This window comes from Hyaena hyaena, unplaced genomic scaffold (genome assembly GCF_003009895.1).
Source record: "Hyaena hyaena isolate Hyena2069 unplaced genomic scaffold, ASM300989v1 scaffold_19, whole genome shotgun sequence".
Taxonomy (NCBI): Eukaryota; Metazoa; Chordata; class Mammalia; order Carnivora; family Hyaenidae; genus Hyaena; species Hyaena hyaena.
The window spans coordinates 2,758,531-2,776,480 of NW_024080651.1; the positions used below are offsets into that span (position 1 = coordinate 2,758,531).

General features: G+C 41.7%; 1 protein-coding gene across 1 annotated transcript in view; it reads right to left on the minus strand.

The window, feature by feature from the left end:
- The window catches only part of TTC28 (tetratricopeptide repeat domain 28), a 607,700-nt gene that overhangs the window by 162,506 nt on the left and 427,244 nt on the right, over nucleotides 1-17,950 (minus strand). The window contains exon 6 of the mRNA XM_039225918.1: nucleotides 13,128-13,635. Coding sequence (XP_039081849.1) covers nucleotides 13,128-13,635 — 508 coding nt within the window. The remainder of the gene's footprint in view (nucleotides 1-13,127; nucleotides 13,636-17,950) is intronic.

The window sequence follows — 17,950 nt, forward strand, 5'->3', positions numbered from 1 at the left end:
TCACCTCTAACGCAATGATGTCTTTAAACAGAGCCCACCTGGCCAGAGAACCACAGAGGCGGTCTGAACGATCACTTGCTATACCATCTCCAAATGTCTAAGAGGCCCGATTCTAATGCTTTACATTTTCTGCTGTGATTTCGATTTTCTGAAAAAACAAACTGGTCAAAAGTAAATTCCTCCAAAGTCACCCCAAAACAGATGGCTTCCTTAAGGAACCAACATGAGACTAAAAGGGGAGCCAAATGATTCTGGAAGAAAGACCCCAAAGCTCATCAGCATCACGTAACACGGGTCCCGTGTGCAGTGTCCGGCACAGATGGCAGGACCCGGGGTCACATCTGTCCTTGCCATCACTGGCAAAGCAAGGGGTGACAAAGGAACTGCTACAGATGGAAAGACTTAGGGACAGGCATGTGTGGGAGGTGCAGTGCCAGGTGTGGGTGGCAGGAGCCAATGACTAACATCGCTGAGGTTTCCCTGCTCACTGCATGCTGCCAGGCAGCACTGCTTGCAGGGAACAGCCGCAGAAGAGGGACTGAAAGTAGAACGTGTGCCAAAGTGGTGGTGCCCATGGCAGGCAGTGCCCACCTGAGTCTGGGAAAACACAACTGTGTTCAGAAATCAATGTTCTTCAAAGTGATCACTCAAGTGTTCCTTTCTGAAGTCCTAACAGAAGTGTTATCAATGCTCAGGACCGGGCTGCCTAATGGGAAATGCCCCCACGGGGGCTTTTGACTCATAAACCTATTCAGCCTCACATGTTCATAATCATTTGTGTAAAGAAGAAAAAAGCTCCAAGCACTAATTAGAAAGATAGAGCTGTTGTATTTTCCTCCAGATCACCTTATCTTCTTTATTCAGTTCTTGAAGACTCAGCTATTAAAAGAAATTAAGTAATTCATCAAGCCCATTTCAATTACCTGCTGCTGATAACATCAGATTACAATTAGCATCTACAAATGAACCAAGTGCTAACTGCCAAGCTGAAACATAAGCTAATTTACTGCGAGACTCTGCCTGCTGGAGACAGAACTCAGGGATCTGGCAGCAAGCATCCACTTCATTATTCCAACCACAGTGTTGCAGCCTCTCCTGCAACGGTCCAAAGTGCGGCTCTGACCAAGATTTACCGCCCCGTCTGCCTCTGCTCACATGTTTACAGATGCACTGTATCTGTAAGCAAATCACAGCTCCTTTTAAATAGCTATGTCTAGACAAGCAGGGTGACAAATCTTGACCTAAAGAAGAGAGTAAATATTATTAATATTTATTAGGCACTGATAGGTGTGGGGCACAGCACAGGATGTGCATGTCACAACCTTAATGAGGGTCTGAATCATTTTCTGTGAATCCTCTGCTGCTTGATCAGAAAAACTCCTGTCTTGGCTGATGCTCTCCATTTCTCATTTTTCCTTTCTGACAGGGAAAGCACATTCCTGTTACTTTCTTCTAGATGTCTAGAAATATCTTTTTCCAGCTCTGGGGTTCACTTTTTTTTTTGTTGTTGTTATTTATATTTCCCCATTTCATGACACTTAATAGGAATGGAAAGCAGAGGTGCATGCTTTGGCTTCCTAGACCATGGACATTATTAGATTCTGACGATCTGTGTAGTCTCAGCTACGCTTCGCAAGCAGAAGAACTACTGTTTGGCGAATGCGTGGGTCCCGAGGGGGCCTGTGGGCTGTATTAAAAGACAGCATACAGACCCGAGTTTGGATCTTGCCACTGCCACTTAAAAACTGAATTTGAGCCAGCATCTTTCTTTCTATGCCTACCATGCAGCTTGGTAGTGAGAACAACATAATGTAGGCAAAATGTCTATCTCAGTGCAAGTACTCAATAGACAACAGCTTCTCTGGGGAAGGAGAAGAAAGGGCTCTTGCATCCTGATGGTGCTATACTTCTCTAGGAATACTTGCTGTTTTGTCCTTGGGCACAAGCAGGGACTACTGCTTCAAGATGACCGATAACCCTCTAGTGGTGCTTCTTCTTTCTCATCCTCTATTACGAGGGAATGGATGGAGGCGGGGTGCAGAAGAGGAAGCATCGTTGGCTTCGAGCCCTAGGTGGGGTAATCCCAGCATGGCTCCTACTGGAGTCCACCCTTCTAGTGGGTATGTTCCCTCACAGGAGAATCTGTGGACATGGAAATCAGAGACCTGAAATCCAGCCTCAAGTCTGCCTCTCACTCTGTAACCTTGGGTGAGGCATAAACACTCATTAATCTCTGAATAACAGTAATTTACTTCATGGGGCTATTAGAAAGACCAACAAGTGCTGTAAAACACAAATATGGTGGAATCACATTGCTATGCCAAGAACTTCCAAGTGATGTCGCAAGGACCTTTTGACATCTTGAGCAGTTATTTTGAAAATGGCTCCACCTGGGGTACCTAGGTGGCTCAGTCGTTTAAGAGTCTGACTCCAGTTAGGTCATGATCTCATGGGTTTGTGGGTTCAAGCCCCACATTGGGCTCTGTGCTGACAGCTCAGAGCCTGGAGCCTGCTTCAGATTCTGTGTCTCCCTCTCTCTCTACTCTTTCCCTGCTCATGCTCTGTTTCTCTGTCTCAAAAAATAAGTAAACATTAAAAACAAGTTTTAAAAAAATGAAAATGGTCCCATAAACCACACTGTGGATTTTCAAAGAAAAACACTCAATTAGTATAAGTTAATTACTACCTAGAATTATTATAAACATTTTACCTATAAAGCCAGGTCTCTTTCCATCTCTCTCCAACACATAAAAATTGAAATGTGAAAAACAGATGAAATAGAGTGAATGCCATATTATAAAATATTTTTTCTTGTACAAAGGAAATTTCCTCATAAGATTTTTTTAGGATACCTAGTTTTACATATGTTCATAGTCATGATTTAATTCATAAAACTTATTCAGGAATAATATATAAGTAAGGTACAGTATGTGTATCTATTATGTAGCCATATATAATGGTGTCATTCCCCCTTTCCTTTGGAATTCAGAACTTTCTGATTCACACTGCCAAAATTTAATTTTTAAATATAGTTACTTAGGTGACATTTCTTAAATCTTGGAATCAGAACAGCTGAAAGCCACCGCTTCTGCGATTATCATTTGCTGCACTGCAAATAACAGGCCTGATGTATAACCACCAGAAGAGCTACCAAACTTTTACTCTGACGCATGACTCCCAGGATGGTTTGAAAACATGGTACAAAAGAGGCCAAGCATTATTTTATGAGATCTTAATGAGTATTTCATGCTATGGATCTCTTGAGACTAAATGGATCGAGTTTTGTTTTGTTTTTTTTTTTTTAATCTACCTGGGCTGTGATTTTTCTCCTATGTAAAATTAATTAATACTCCTGACCTCATAGGTTTATGGAGAGGATTAAATAGGAAAGTGAATGCAAATGTGGCACAGAACCAGTTTCTGTACATGCTTGTCAAATGGAAAACCATAAGCACCGTGGGGGCCAGAACAACATCGTTTTTTGTTTTTGGTTTTTTTTTTTTTTCCATTAAAATGTAGGCACTAATGTGCCTATCTCATAACTAACGTTCAATAAATATTTGTTGAAAAGAATGAACAATTAAGTGAACAAATGAATTCATGAACCATTTCTCTTTCTCTCTCAAAGAAGCTACTTTCTAGATCTTTTTGACTAAAAAGAGACAGTTATTTTTAAAATTTCAATTATTTTCCAATGATGGACTGTTAGGTATTTTACCCCAGGATTTGGTGGGAAGCACTTTCTCTCTCTCATATTTGACCCAATACTAGAAACAAAACGACCTCGGGCACTCTTGTATGAGGGAAGTGGCTTCTGAAATGTGTTCACCTTTCTATGTCTTCCAGGGGCGTAGTGGCAAACTAAGAGGTCACCCTCATCTGGAAGGAAGGCAGTAAGGGAGGGAGGGAAAGAGAGGAAAAGAAGGAGGAAAGGGAAGGGAAGGAAAGGAAAGGAAGAGAGAGAAAAAAGGAAAGAGGGAAGGAAAGAAGGAAGGAGGGAAGGAGGAAGGAAAGAAAAACTGAAACTAGCCATCCTTTTAATGGCCTCCCTTCTCACTTACCTGACTGCAGCTCACCCCACAGCAAGAGGAGAGGCAATCCTGCCCAGGCCCCAGTGAATGAGAGGACCTAGGATGATCACTGAGGACTTTCACTGAGGCTTTGTTCCAGTGACCTACTCTACAGCCTGAGAAGGCCACCAAAAACCCAGAGGCTGCAGAAATACTGTCATGCAACTACAGTTGTTTTGGGTAGAAAAGAAGAGATGGACATTTTCTAAGCCAAAATACACATTAACATTATTTTCACAAGACACATGCTTAGAAAACAGCTAGGCTATTCATTGTTGTTCATAAGAAATTTGAAGTCTCAATCATTTCTATTTCTTTTATTTCAAAACAAATAAAGGTGGATAATAAAAGTATATGCTGAACACCAAGAACAAAGATTTCCTGTCTTCTCTACCTTCTCCTCTCCATTTCCACAAGTTCTAGCCACTTCCCCCTCAGATGTGCACAGGAAGCTTCTATTTCAGAAAGCCTTCTAAGTGGCTCAAATCTCATTGTCCTTGGCTTCTGTGGTATCAAAGTGATATGCCACCACCCCCCCCCCCATCCTGAAGCTCTCTTCTCCCTAATCTCTACCCAGATGCCCTCTACCCTCCATGATCCTAACTCAGTCTCAGTGGCTGGCTTTCTGTCCTTATTTTCTAATATCATTGAGATGATACTCAATACCTGTTTCCAGTAGTATTTAATCATGTTACATTAAGTGAGAGACACATATTGGACATGTACAAAACCAAACATCACATGCTTCCCCAAACTAGTTCTTCCTCTCAGCCCTCCTGTTTCTTTTAAAAAGCACCACTCTTCTTCCAATCATCTGGGCACAACATCTGGGGAAAGCTTTCACTCATTCAATCTAACCATATAATTATTTACAGGGTATCCACTACGTGGTAAGGGGTTATGCTCAGTGATACAGAGACTGTAGATAGAATGCTGTTCATGCTTCCAATGAGTTCTAATCCAGTAGAGGTAACTATATACGTATACAAATAACCAAAATTTATGATGGAATATAAATAAAGAGAGATTTTGAAAGTGTTCCTAGGGCTCAGATGAAAGGCATACCTTGTTGTCAAGAGAGGCTTCAAGTAGTGAACAGTATTTAGAATGATCCTAAAAAGATGGGTTAACGTCAGACAAGCAAGATAGGGAAAAGCAAAAGGTCTAAGTGCAAGAAACAGCTTGAGGAAATATAGTAAAGGACAAGAGCACAGCCAATGCGGTGAGATTAGGGGAGATGGAAAAGCCCAATTTCTGGAAAAGTAAATAGAATGTACAGAGGAGTAGTGGAATTAAATAAGAGGAATCACGACAAACCCCATTTTCAGGTAAGGACTCTGGTCATAACGGGTGTGCAGTGTGTAGCGACTACTACCTGCAGAGCAGCTTTGGGAGGATCGGTCTCATGCTGTCGTGTGGGATGGAGGAAATATGGAAGGGAGGGCCCAGTGCAATGGAAAACCCAACTAGGAGGTTCATGCAGCCGCCTGGGCAACCAGCAAGGGGCAAAGAAAGAAAAGAGCCCTTATGAGAATATTTACTGACAACTGTTAGACTGTCAATCAACTGAGGGAAAAAGGGAAGAAATCAATGATGATTTTAGATTTCTAAGTCAGAATGGTACAACAGGCTGAATAATGCCACCCGCCCCCACCCCACAATATGTTCCTAATCCCTGGCACCTGTCAATGTTACCTCACATGGCAAAAGGGACTTTGTGGGCGTGATTAAATTAAGGGGTTGGAGATGAGCAGACTGTCCTAGATTGTGCAGGTGGGCCTGATGTAATCACGACAGTCTTTGTAAGAGGGATGTGAGAGGAGTCGGGGCGGAAGAGAGGGCAGTGTGGCGACAGGAGCAGAAAGGAGTGGTGCACCCTGAACGTGGAGGAAGAGGCACAAGCCAAGGAGTCCAGGCGGCCAATAGAAGCGGACTATCCCCTAGAGCCTGCAGGAGAGCCCAGCCTTGTTGATACAATAAACTTGTGTTAAGCCACTAAGTTTGTGGCTGTTACGGCGGCAATAGAAAATTAATACAGATAGCCAGAAGCATGGGGCAGTCATCACCAAATTTAGAAAAGCTAGAAGTCGGGGCACCTGGGTGGCTCAGTTGGTTGAGTGTCCGACTTCAGCCCAGGTCATGATCTCACAGTTCATGGGTTCGAGCCCCATGTCGGGCTCTGTGCTGACAGCCAGCTCAGAGCCTGGAGCCTGTTTCAGATTCTGTGTCTCCCTCTCTCTCTGACCCTCCCCTGCTCATGCTGTCTCTCTCTCAGAAATAAATAAAACATTAAAAAAAAAAAAAGCTAGAAGTCAACTTAGGACAAAGATATTTCGTGTCTAGACTCACTACCTCTGACAGATCAGCATGAAAATCAGATGGAGAACCCACTAGGCTTACAGAAATGTGAAAATGGTGCCCAGGCAGGTGGTCAGTGCTGGCGCACATGGATTTGGAAACAACGTACACTGAAGCCGTAGTTGAAGGTATGCCGGTAAAAATAATAAAGGGAGATAGACAAAGAAGAACAGAAAAATCAAGGAACAAAACACAAGAACTCACACATTGAACAAATGGCAATCCAATGGGAAGGAACCGTGAAAACTAACGTAGGTTATCTGAATGACACAGAGAGAGGCCTTAGAGAGAAGGGAGAAGAGAAAAAGCAGACTGCAGGAAAGTCTATATACTAGGATAGAAGTTTTGGGAAAAAAAAGGAACAGTCTGTAGACACGTGCATATTTATACCTATGATTGTATTGCCATGTGTTTATGCACATTCTAAAAAGGTCTGGGAAGAGTCTAACCAAACTGTTAACAGGGTTAACTGTGAGGACTGGAACAAGGGAAGGTAAATGGTGTAAGAAGAGGGACTTTTTTCTACTTTATACACTTTCGTATCATAAGATTTTTTTTTTTTACTGAAGTAAATACCACTTTTGTAACTTTTTAAAATTGCTTTTTTTTTTTTTTTTTTAAAAAAAAGAGGGACAATAAAAGTCAATGCAAAAGGAATAGAAAGAGCAGCCAAGAAGAGAATCAGGACAGCAGTGCTTCACAGACACCAGAAGAGGAGAGAAATTCAAGGAAAAGTTTGAGCTTACAAATGTTGCATAGGATTAGGGAAATTTAGAACTGTCAAAAGATCTCCCAACTCAGCCATGAGGAGATCACTGTTGATCTTTTTCAGGGGCCAAAGGTGCAAGTCAAACTTTAATGGGTCCAAATTTAATAGGAGGAGCTCCATTTCTAGTAATGGAGGAGCAGCTCCTTTCAGACCAGCCCACTTACAACTATAAAGTAGGAGGGGAGGGTGGGGGGAGGCATGAGGGATGCAGGGGGAGGAATCTACAAAGAGACACTGTGTAACCAAAAACAGTGAGGAATTGTAGGAAGGTTGGAGCTGACCCTCTGAAGAAAGGAATGTCTAAGAACGGAATGGTATTGGTTAAATCCCTTATTTTTGAAACGCCACGGGGCATCTTTTTTTGTTGTGTGTGGGGGGGTGGCCAGAGGGAAAGCCCCAATTAGTGACATATGGTCAGGCCACAACACAGGTAGAAACACAGTGTTACTGGCTTGAAGAACTAGAAGAATGAGCCACAGTGGGGAGTCTTCAATTCTGAGTATAAATTCTACGCCAATCTCTTAACTCCTGAAATATACATGTGCATTGCTGAATCTAAGCAGCCCAGTTAAAGCTATGAGATCAGAACACAGATTTCAGCTGTCACCCACCACAAAAACTGCATTTGGAGCCTGAATTAAGCCAAGTTAACTGGTAAAAGATCAACAACAACAAAATACTGTTGAGAGAAATATATCAGAATCCAGAGTCTCTATAAAGTAACATTCACAATATTGGATATAATGCCATATTATCAGATATACAAAGAAACATTAAATGTGACTCACATTCAAAACAAAAGGCAATCAATGCACAATTCTGTGACTATACTAAAAGCCATTGAATTATACACTTCAAATGGGTAAATTGCACAGTATGCAAATTACACCTTGATAACGCTGTTACAAAACAACAACATTACCATCAGGGAGTTGATAGGGTCTACCTCTAAAACAGACTCTTAACTATAGAGAACAAACTGATGGTTACCAGGGGGCAGGCAGGTGGGGAGGTGGGTGAAACAGGTGAAGGGGATTAAGAGTATATTCAGCATGATGAGCAGGAGTAATGCATAGAATTGTTGAATCACTATATTGTACACCTGAAACGAATATAACCCTGTATGTTAACTATACTGGATTTAAAAAATTATAGGGTCAAACTCTGAGGTGACCCAAATAGACTTAGCAAATGAAGTTTTAAAAACTTTTGTAATAAATAGGCTTGGCTATGTAAAGGAAAAATAGATGTCATGAACAAACATATAAATCTTAACAGAAAAACTGAAATGTTTATTAATAGAAACAAATGGAAATTCTAAAGCTAAAAATACAGTATGTGTCTGATAAAAAATTCACTCATGCAGTAAAGAATTACCCTTGCCCAAAGAGAGGTCTGGACTTTACCCTCAGCTCTGGAGAGCAATCTCAGCCTTCAGAATGCCCTGCCTGAGAGTGTCTTTGTTTACCCGAGGGTGTTGAACAGACCAAATAGTTATTGCTAACCGTGTGATTTACAGTGGGGGCCTTCAGCTCAACCTTGGAGGGTTGGAAATGAAAGTCACCTAAGCAGGTGGTCAACCATATCTATGTGACCAATATCCAAATCTGGACACCAAGACTCAAGTGAGCCTCTCGATATTGATAGCAGTCTGTGCATATTGTCAGATACTGTTGCTTTCAGGCATTGGCTCTCTCTGTGACTCCACTGGGAGAAGACTACTGAGAGCTTCCTGCTTAGACCTCTCCTGCCATGTGCTTCTTCCTTTGGCTGACTTTAATCAGAATCCTTGCATTATAATAAACCAGACCCATGGATATACCAGCTTTCAGTGAATTCTGGGAGTCTTTGTAGTGAATTACTGAACCTGACGGTGGTCTCAGAGGCCCATGCTCACAGTTAATGTCTGAAGTGACAGTAGTCTTGGGGAATCCCAAACTTGCCATCAGTGGATGGGTTTAAACGCAGATTGGAGATGACAGAATAAGGAGTCAGTGAACTTAAAGACAGATTAACAGAAATTTTCAAATATGAAGAAAATAGAGAAAAAAAGATTTAAAATGTGAACAGACCCTCAGTAATATACAGCACAATATTGAAAGACTTAAGAGTAATGCAGAGTCTCATAAACAAAGGAGAGAGGGAATGGGCAAGAAGAAACATTTTAAAAAATAATGGGTAAAAATTCCCTAAGTTTGGGGAAAGGTCTGTATTTGCAGATTCTAAAGCTCAAAGTACCAGAGGGAGGAAAAATACAATGAAATCCACGTTTAGGCATATTGCAGCTAACCTGGTAAAAATCGAAGTTAGAGAAAATCTTTAAAGCAATCAAGAAGGAATTAGCATGTGCTCTATGTACTTTCAATTCTACTGACATATGATCAAAATAATAGCTACCAAAAAACAATAGAAAGACTACTTTAAACTGCTTTATTAAAAAGTCCATCAACCTAGAATTCTGTATCCACCAAAAATACCCTTCAAGAACAAAGGTGATAAAGACATTTTAAAGTAAAAATGAAAAGAATTCATCACTAGCACACCTGCACTATAAGAAATGCTACATGAAGTTCTTTAGACTGAAGATAAATGATACCAGATGGAAACTCAGATCTCTAGGAATGACTGCAAGTACCGTAAATGATAAATAAGTGGGTAAACAGAAAACATTTTTCCTCTTAATTCTTTAATAGAACTGTACAGAACAAAAAAACACATTGCATAGTGAAGTTTAAAAGAATTTAAACATAGTAATATATATGTGACATATATATAACACAACTATATGTGACAACTATTAACACAAAGAACAGGGAGTAAGGAATCAATGGGTTTATAAAGTTGTAAGGTACTTATATTTTAAGGGAAGTGGTATGGTATTAGCTCAAAGTAGATTGTGAAAATTTAAGGATAATATAATGCAACGCTAGAGCAATCACTAAAATAAATGCAGAGGGGTAGAGCTAAAAACCAAATAGACAAGTTAATATAAAACCAATCTGATTAAATTAACCACAGATGGTAGGAAAGGAAGAACAGAAAACCAACAGTAAAATGACAGACCTAAATATAACATCAGTAACGACATTTAATGCTAAATGGGTGAAATTCTTTGAATAAGAGGCCTTATTTGTCAAAATCAATAAAAAAGCAAAATCAAACTAGATGTTATCTGGAGTTAACAAACTAAATATAAAGACACAGATTAAATAGAAAGTAAAGAGATGGAAAAAGATAAACCATCCAAAATTAAGTATACGAAGGTAGGAATGCGTGTATCTGTATCAGATAAAGTAGACTTCAAGAAAAAAGGTATGACCATTGACAAAAAAAGATACATTTCATGATGACAAAAGGGCCAGTCTGTCAGGAAGACAAAACACACAAATGAACATTTGTCCAATGACAGAACTTCAAAGTCTATGAAGTCATGTTTCACAGAGGCAAATGGAGAAACAGATAATCCAAAATATTTAAAATTAAGTAACCCTTCTAGGAGGTAAAGAGAAATCACAAATGATCTTAGAAAATATGCTAAGCTCAGTGAAGATAAAAACATAATACCGCAAAACTTATTAGATGCAGGTAAAGCAGTGTGTAGAGAAAATTTTATATTTTTAAATGCTTGTATTAAAAAGATCAAGATCGGGGCGCCTGGGTGGCTTAGTCGGTTGGGTGTCCAACTTTCGCTTAGGTCATGGTCTCGCGGTTTGTGGGTTCGAGCCCTGAATCGGGCTCTGTGCTGACTGCCAGCTCAGAGCCTGGAACCTGTTTCAGTCTGTGACTCCCTCTCTCTGACCCTCCCCTGCTCACGCTGTCTCTCTCTCTCTCTCTCTCCTAGAAATAAATAAAACAAAACAAAAAAGATCAAGATTACCTGAGGTTTGACTTTGAGAAGCTAGCCAAGTAAGTAGTAAGAAGAAAATGATAAAAAGGAGACCAGAAATAAGTGAAATAGAAAAGAGACAAGCAATAAAAAAAAATAACAAAAGCAAAAATCAGTTCTTTAACAAGATCAAGAAGATTGACAAATCTCTAAGTAGAATGATCCAGAAAAGGAGAGGGGTAAGGTGGTTTGCAGGTGCAAAACACAAACTACCAATAACAAAATGGAAAGAGGGCACCTCACTAGATAGCCTACAAGCACTAAAAGGAAAATAAGAAAATATTATAAACAACTTCATGTCACTCAATTCAACACTTAGATGAAATGAGTAGAGTCTCTGGAAAACACAACTTATCAAAACTGATAAGACACAAGATGATAAAGAAAATCTGAATGGTCAAAACACACAGCCTTCTGAACTCCGGGTCCTGAGCCCTCCAATCTATCCAATCTACGTGCCAGTGACTTGCCTTCATTCAATTCCTACATTTCCAAACCTTCAGGAGTTTCTGCCGGCCTATCTCTTGCCCAGTTTTCATACTAATCTGCCATCCTCCAGAGCATTCCTGAAGGGCATTCTGCCACCGTCCTTCAGATATGCCGATCCATTCTTTCACATATCCCTTTCCATCAGTACCGTCTCGTTCCTGGCCAAATCTCACCTATTCTTCAAGGTCTAAATGGGTCTAATCTCCTCCAAGAAGCTCCCAGGCTATTCCCAGCCCTCGTGGGTCTTCCTTCTTGGAATTTCATGGCAAGGCCACATCACTAATACTGCCTTGTAGAGAAGCCACTGTTGTCCTATGTATTTGTCCTATTTATTTTCCCAACTAAATTGTACGCTCTTTGAAGGCGAAGTTTGTTATTTAATATCTCTATTCCTTAGGGCAACTATTCCAGGATTCAGCACATGATGATTCAACAAATACGTGTAATCTATTGAATGAATATATAATGCCAAGAGCTTATTTCTACAGTTCTCATTGGACTCTCTAGATTCTCATTCGGATCTCGATCTCCAGAGCAATCTCTGGGGAATCTGCCAGACATTTTCTAACAACTATATTCATGAGACATATGGTTGCAATAAGCTGAGGTAGAGGCGAAGGAGGAGTACTAAAATTATATAAATAGACAAGGGGGCACCTTGGTTTTGTGGGTCCTACGAAAAGGGGGCCGAGTCTTACATTCTGCTGCTTCTACACCTGATAAGCATACACTAACAGCAATAAGGTCCGCTCCCTGTCCTCTCCCCGCTGAGTCCATGCGGACAAAGAACGAGAAATGGGACTCAGGAATGAGTTCAGCTCATCCTTGCAAACACATCTGTTCCACTCATTGTGTACTGACATCTGTTTGAGTAGAAACAAGATAACAGTATCTTCTAAAAGCAGCCAGTTACCAATACTTATAGTTTCTCACCAGGACATATAAATTCCACCAAATTTATGTCTTAATTATAACCAAGTTTTATCAAACAGCGACTGCAAATCTAACTAATTTAAATAGATCTTTCAAAAACAGTTTGCATTTATACTAAAACTAGCAATGGCATTTCTGAATACACGTACTTTTGAGGAAAAACTACGCTTCCTGTGGCATTTTTAAATTAAAAATTAAAGTCATCAAGTAAAGAAATCCCTTTAAACAAAATTCTTCCAAATTCCCTTCCATTGATGACTTTCTAGCAGCTTCTCTTTCATTTACACCAAACATGGCTTTTACATCCTGATTTCATTCCCTTTCTCTCTAATTAGATAAATCTGGTTGCTCTTCTCTCTAAACAGATTACAAGGTTGGGGTGTTTTGCTTTTCCAGTATTCAGCATTCTAATCCTTGCAGCACTGCGGTGGCAAGAAGGATTGTGTGACTTAGAGCAGGCAGACTCCAAGGAAATATGTCTAAAGGAAATACACAGCACACACAATGAGGAGAGTCCTTTGCATATAAACATACAGATTCCTGTAAGGGACAGTGAGCTACCTCAGCTATTTCCAGCCCCATGGCACTGACCCTGAAGTCCTGCAAGCAATCCTGTCCTTACCCAGATTGGAGGACGCTCGCCCCTCTGCGGCGCGGTCCTTGAGATCCTCGGCAATGCCCAGCTGCTGCTCGTGGTACTGTTTAGCTCTCTCCAAATCCTGCATGCACCTGGCGGCATGGCCCAGGCCAGCGTAGGCCCGCATCTCGATGGCCTTCTCCGCCAGCTCCTGCGCCAGCTCCAGCACATAGTTGTGGTAAGACATGGCCTTGTCAAAGTTCCTCCTGTAGTGATAGGCGCTGCCCAGGTTGCTGTAGGCCCGGGCCTCCTCTCGCTTGTTCCCCAGGTCCTTGGCTATCTTCAGATGCTGCTCGTGGCACTGCACAGCATTCTCGAAGTCACCCATGGCAATATACACGGCTCCCATGTTGCCGAGTTCTCGGGCCTCCGAAAGCTCATCTTTGGATTGCTTGGCAAGAAGAACACACTGCTTGTGACTGGCCAGTGCATTGGGGTAGTCACCAATGGCTGTGTACACGTGGCCCAGACTGCTCAGGGCTGAGGAAGCTGCCTGGAGGGAGAAAGGATAAGGCAGAGAAATGAAAGGCACATCAGAAAGTGGCTCTGGCTTGTTTTAGCAGATCAAATGTTCAGGCTTTGTCTGTGACCATCCAACTCAACTCCTAATGGTGTTTCTATCAGTGGGCTGCACACCTGTGCAGAACTGAAAAAGAGCTCATCCAAACAGCAAGTTCCTAACAAAAAAACAACTATAATTTAATCAGTAACTTTTTTTAAAATTTGTTTTTTAACTTTTTTTTTTTTTTTTTTTGAGAGACAGAGAGAGGCAGAGCATGAGCAGGGGAGGGGCGGAGAGAGAGAAATAAAGAATCTGAAGCAGGCTCCAGGCTCTGAGCTGTTTGTCAGTACAAACTCACAAACCATGAGATCGTGACCTGAGCTGAAGTCAGATGCTCAACCAACTGAGCCACCCAGGAGCCCCTAATCTGTAGCTTTTAACACCTAATCTCATAGAAACAGGCTGCGTTACACATAACCTTCATTTTTAAAGACTTATTGACATTTCTAGTATTCTGCTATAGCTCTGTTAATAGCCATTAACCTCTGTACCATAAGAAAATGTTGAGGAAAACCACAATTAATTACGACATGTAACATAGCACAGGAAACTCATGAAAAATCCATGCTTGGGTCTTGGCGCTCCTGGGCATTTCTCTAATGTTTTCTCCCAAAGCAAATCGATAGATTGGTGGTCAGGGAGGTGTTTAGGATGATGATTGATCATTTTGTGACAGGACCCACTGGAGGGTCCTGTTCTCTCATCTTTGCTCCCTCAATGTGACTCATCAGTTCCGATTACCATGGAGGGCTTAGATTTGGCCAAACCCCAGAGAAAAACAATGGGTGGTTCCAACCTATGCCTTTAATTGGTGGTGGGGAGGGGGGTGTCCCCCTGGGCCTCACTACCATTTTTCAGGCCCACACTGGCTCCTCCAGTTTTGCTTCTCATGCCTGGAGGCTCTCCTGACTCCGGCCTCTGTACACAAAGATGCTCTCTTCCTCGTCCCCTCACAATGCTGGCCTCGCCTGTGGTTCTCATGTGACGAAAAGTAAGTACATGAGCCCTTTTTGTCTTAAAGGTTTTCAGAAAAGGCCTGTGTGTGGAAGAGTGAACCCAATAGGGGCAACAAAAACAACAAAAGAGTTACACGGGTTCTGGAATCTTCCCCAAGTGCATATAGTCTTGGATTCTAGTCTTCTGTGTCTAACTCCTTTGCAGACACATAAAAGAGAAGTTATACTGGGCTTTTTTTTTTTTTTAACCTTTTGTTTTTTGTTTTATTTTTTTAACTTGTTAACAATTTTTTAGTTAAATTCCAGTTAATGAACATAAAGTGTACTATTAGTTTCGGGTGTAGAAGTTAGTGACTTGACACTTCCATATAACACCCGGTTGTATGCTCATCACAAGAGCCCTCCTTAATCCCGCCCTCCTTATTTAACCCATCACCCACCCGCCTTTTTGATTCTACCAGTTGGAGACTTGCCTAGCCTTCCCTTCCTTCTTACTGTGCCTACAGCTAAAGCCATGTGTCCTCCTTTCTTCGTGATAAGCCCTCATCCCGGACAGGAAGATGTGATCCCGGCAGAACAAAGGGTGTGCTTGGTCACAGGTAGGCAAATGATTTCCACTAGGGCTTCAAGCCTGGAGAATAACAATGAGGCAAGGCTGTCCCACCTGGAGCAAGGGTATTTCTTTATGAGATGTGTTCGTGCACTTCAGAACACTTTTATTAATATTTTATAGAAGTGAGTGATTTGCTACTCTATTTCTTTGGCTTTGAAATAGCAGTTCTTGATCAAAATAACTGAAACACTGACCATCTTTATGATGTTTGCAAATTGTGTATTTGCAAAGGGTTCCATATCATTTTAAGTTGCTTTTATCATTTCACAGATGTTTCAACAAAGAGATATAGAAAAACAGAGGGGAAATAAATACTTGGAGATTCACTTTTTTGGCTTTTTTCTGAGTAGAGCAGAGCAAACATGATTCCAGAAAAAGTCACAATTCCACAGTAGTGTGATTCTAGCAGTAGCAGCAATGATGCCACCAAAGAGCACCCTACTTGGACCTGTCCTGGTCTCAGGTTCCCACTTCAGGAAGCTCTTTGGGGCCAGAGGTTAGAACTGCACATCAGCACACAGCACACAGGACTTTCTGCTGCCTGCAACTCCCTTCCCCCAACCCAACGAGCTCCTTTTCCTCCTTTGCTGCAGGCCCAGGGCCTCAGAGCCTCCTTGCTCTTCTTCTGTCACTGGCCCTCCCACCTCACTCCCTGGGGTTCTCCACCCAAGCCTGGTTAAGGAGCAGGACACAGTCCACTAACCCTCCCACCTGGAAATCTTGGCCGCACGCAGAGTCTTCACTAAGGAGCTAGTATAACTTAGAATCAGACACACTTGGGGGTATCTGGGTGCCTTTGCTGCTGAAGCACCCAACTTTTGGTTTCGGCTGAAGTCATGATCTCACGGTTCATGGGATCAAGCCTTGTGACGGGCTCTGCACTGGCAATGTGGAGCCTGCTTGGGATTCTCTCTCTCTCCTTCTGTCTCTGGCCCACCCTCTCTTGCACTCTCTCTCTCTCAAAATAAATAAACTTAAAAAAAAAACAAACCCAGACACATTTGATTCAAAACTGTACTGCCCTTTACTAGCTCTGGGACCTTTAGGAACTCAACTTCTCTTAGCCTCAGTTTTCCAGACATTTCTAGATCCCAGCAGTGCACCAGGAATTAAGAGTTTTCAAACTCAGCCACAAGCCTCCATCAAATGTAAAAACCATAAATTATTCACTAGATAATTCCAAATCGTAGATGTGGTTGGAGGCAATGAGCCCTCGAACACTGCAGGGGATGGATTTTATAAGGCCTGGGGCAGGCACAACACCCCAGGCGTCTCTGTTCTTAGGAACTTCCAGCTTATGGCAAATGACAGCCCCGGGATCTCCTGCTTTGGTTTTTCATTTCTCTAAATGCCATGGAGACACAGGAGCTCAATGGCTGAAGTTCTCTGAACATAAGGAAAGGGAGTATCGGGGCATTTCCCCTCTGGGGTGTGGGAAAGCAAGGGAAGGATGGCTGTATCGCTCTTGCCGGGCACCCTCCAGTTACCAGGCAGTGCTGTCATGCTGCGGCTCTTCCTGGCAGATGTCCCGGAAGCCAGCACCTCTAGAAAGGATAATATAATTTATGGAGCACACATCATAGCCTCTGAAATGTGAGAGGCAGTCTTGATGCAATATGAGGATGGAACAGGATTTAAAGTCAGAAGCCCTGGCTGTGTAACCCTGAGAAGTCACTTCCCTTCTTCACCCATGTTTCCTTTTATATGTAAATTGTATTGATAAGGACAGTGCACATACTTCCCAAGGCAAGGATGGGATCAGAGGAAGCAGTGAGTGTGAGTGTCCTGCAGAAACCATAAAGTTTTCCGTGAGTGCATCACTAAGGTGTGAATGGATGGTTTATGACTGTGAGCCGGCTGGGCGAAGCTTGGTCACCCAGCAGAAGCTAGTAACGGCAACTGAAAACATCAGTCATTATGACCAAACAACTCTTTTCCTATCAGTTGCCACAGGAAATAAAGTCCAGTGTTTTACAGCCCTTGGGCAAATAACACGGGATGATATTTATCAGCTAAGTGAATTACAAATTAATCACTTGTCTTTGTTCCTGTTCCTGTAGAATAAGCTTAGATCTGAAACATGGTTTTGGGCTGTTAATGAGAATCTGAAGACCCACCCTCTATGGGGAATCACAGGCCCCACCTCAAGCAGATGCTACATTTGCCACTGAGATTTGCGCTGCCTTTGTAGATTAATCTCTTTGAGATTTTTGTGCTAAAATACCAGTGGCTGCTTCCCACAGAGGAAACATTGTGGAACATCTGTATTTGAATACTAAAATGCACACAAACAGTTATGCTAACAAACTATCTGGTTGGGATAAGACAATACTTTTCTCTTTCTACAGGATATAAATTACTCATGTTCTTGCCAAAGCATGATATCCAGCTGTAGACGGAGCACACAGGAGTCATCACCCTTTGCTCTGTGACCTGAATATTTGCAGAAGAACAGCATCTGACCAGTCAGCTCCATGAGATTAAAGAAGGAAATTTGCTCATACATTTTCAAACCACCTTTAAACTTTTAGCTTGAGACACAAAATAGAGAAAGTTTAAACTACCCAAGCTATAACCACATTATAACACGACCATTAAAGCTTATTTTATTTTACTTTATTTTCCATTAAAGATAATTTTAAAGCCTATACTTGTTTTCCTTCACATGTAGCAATTC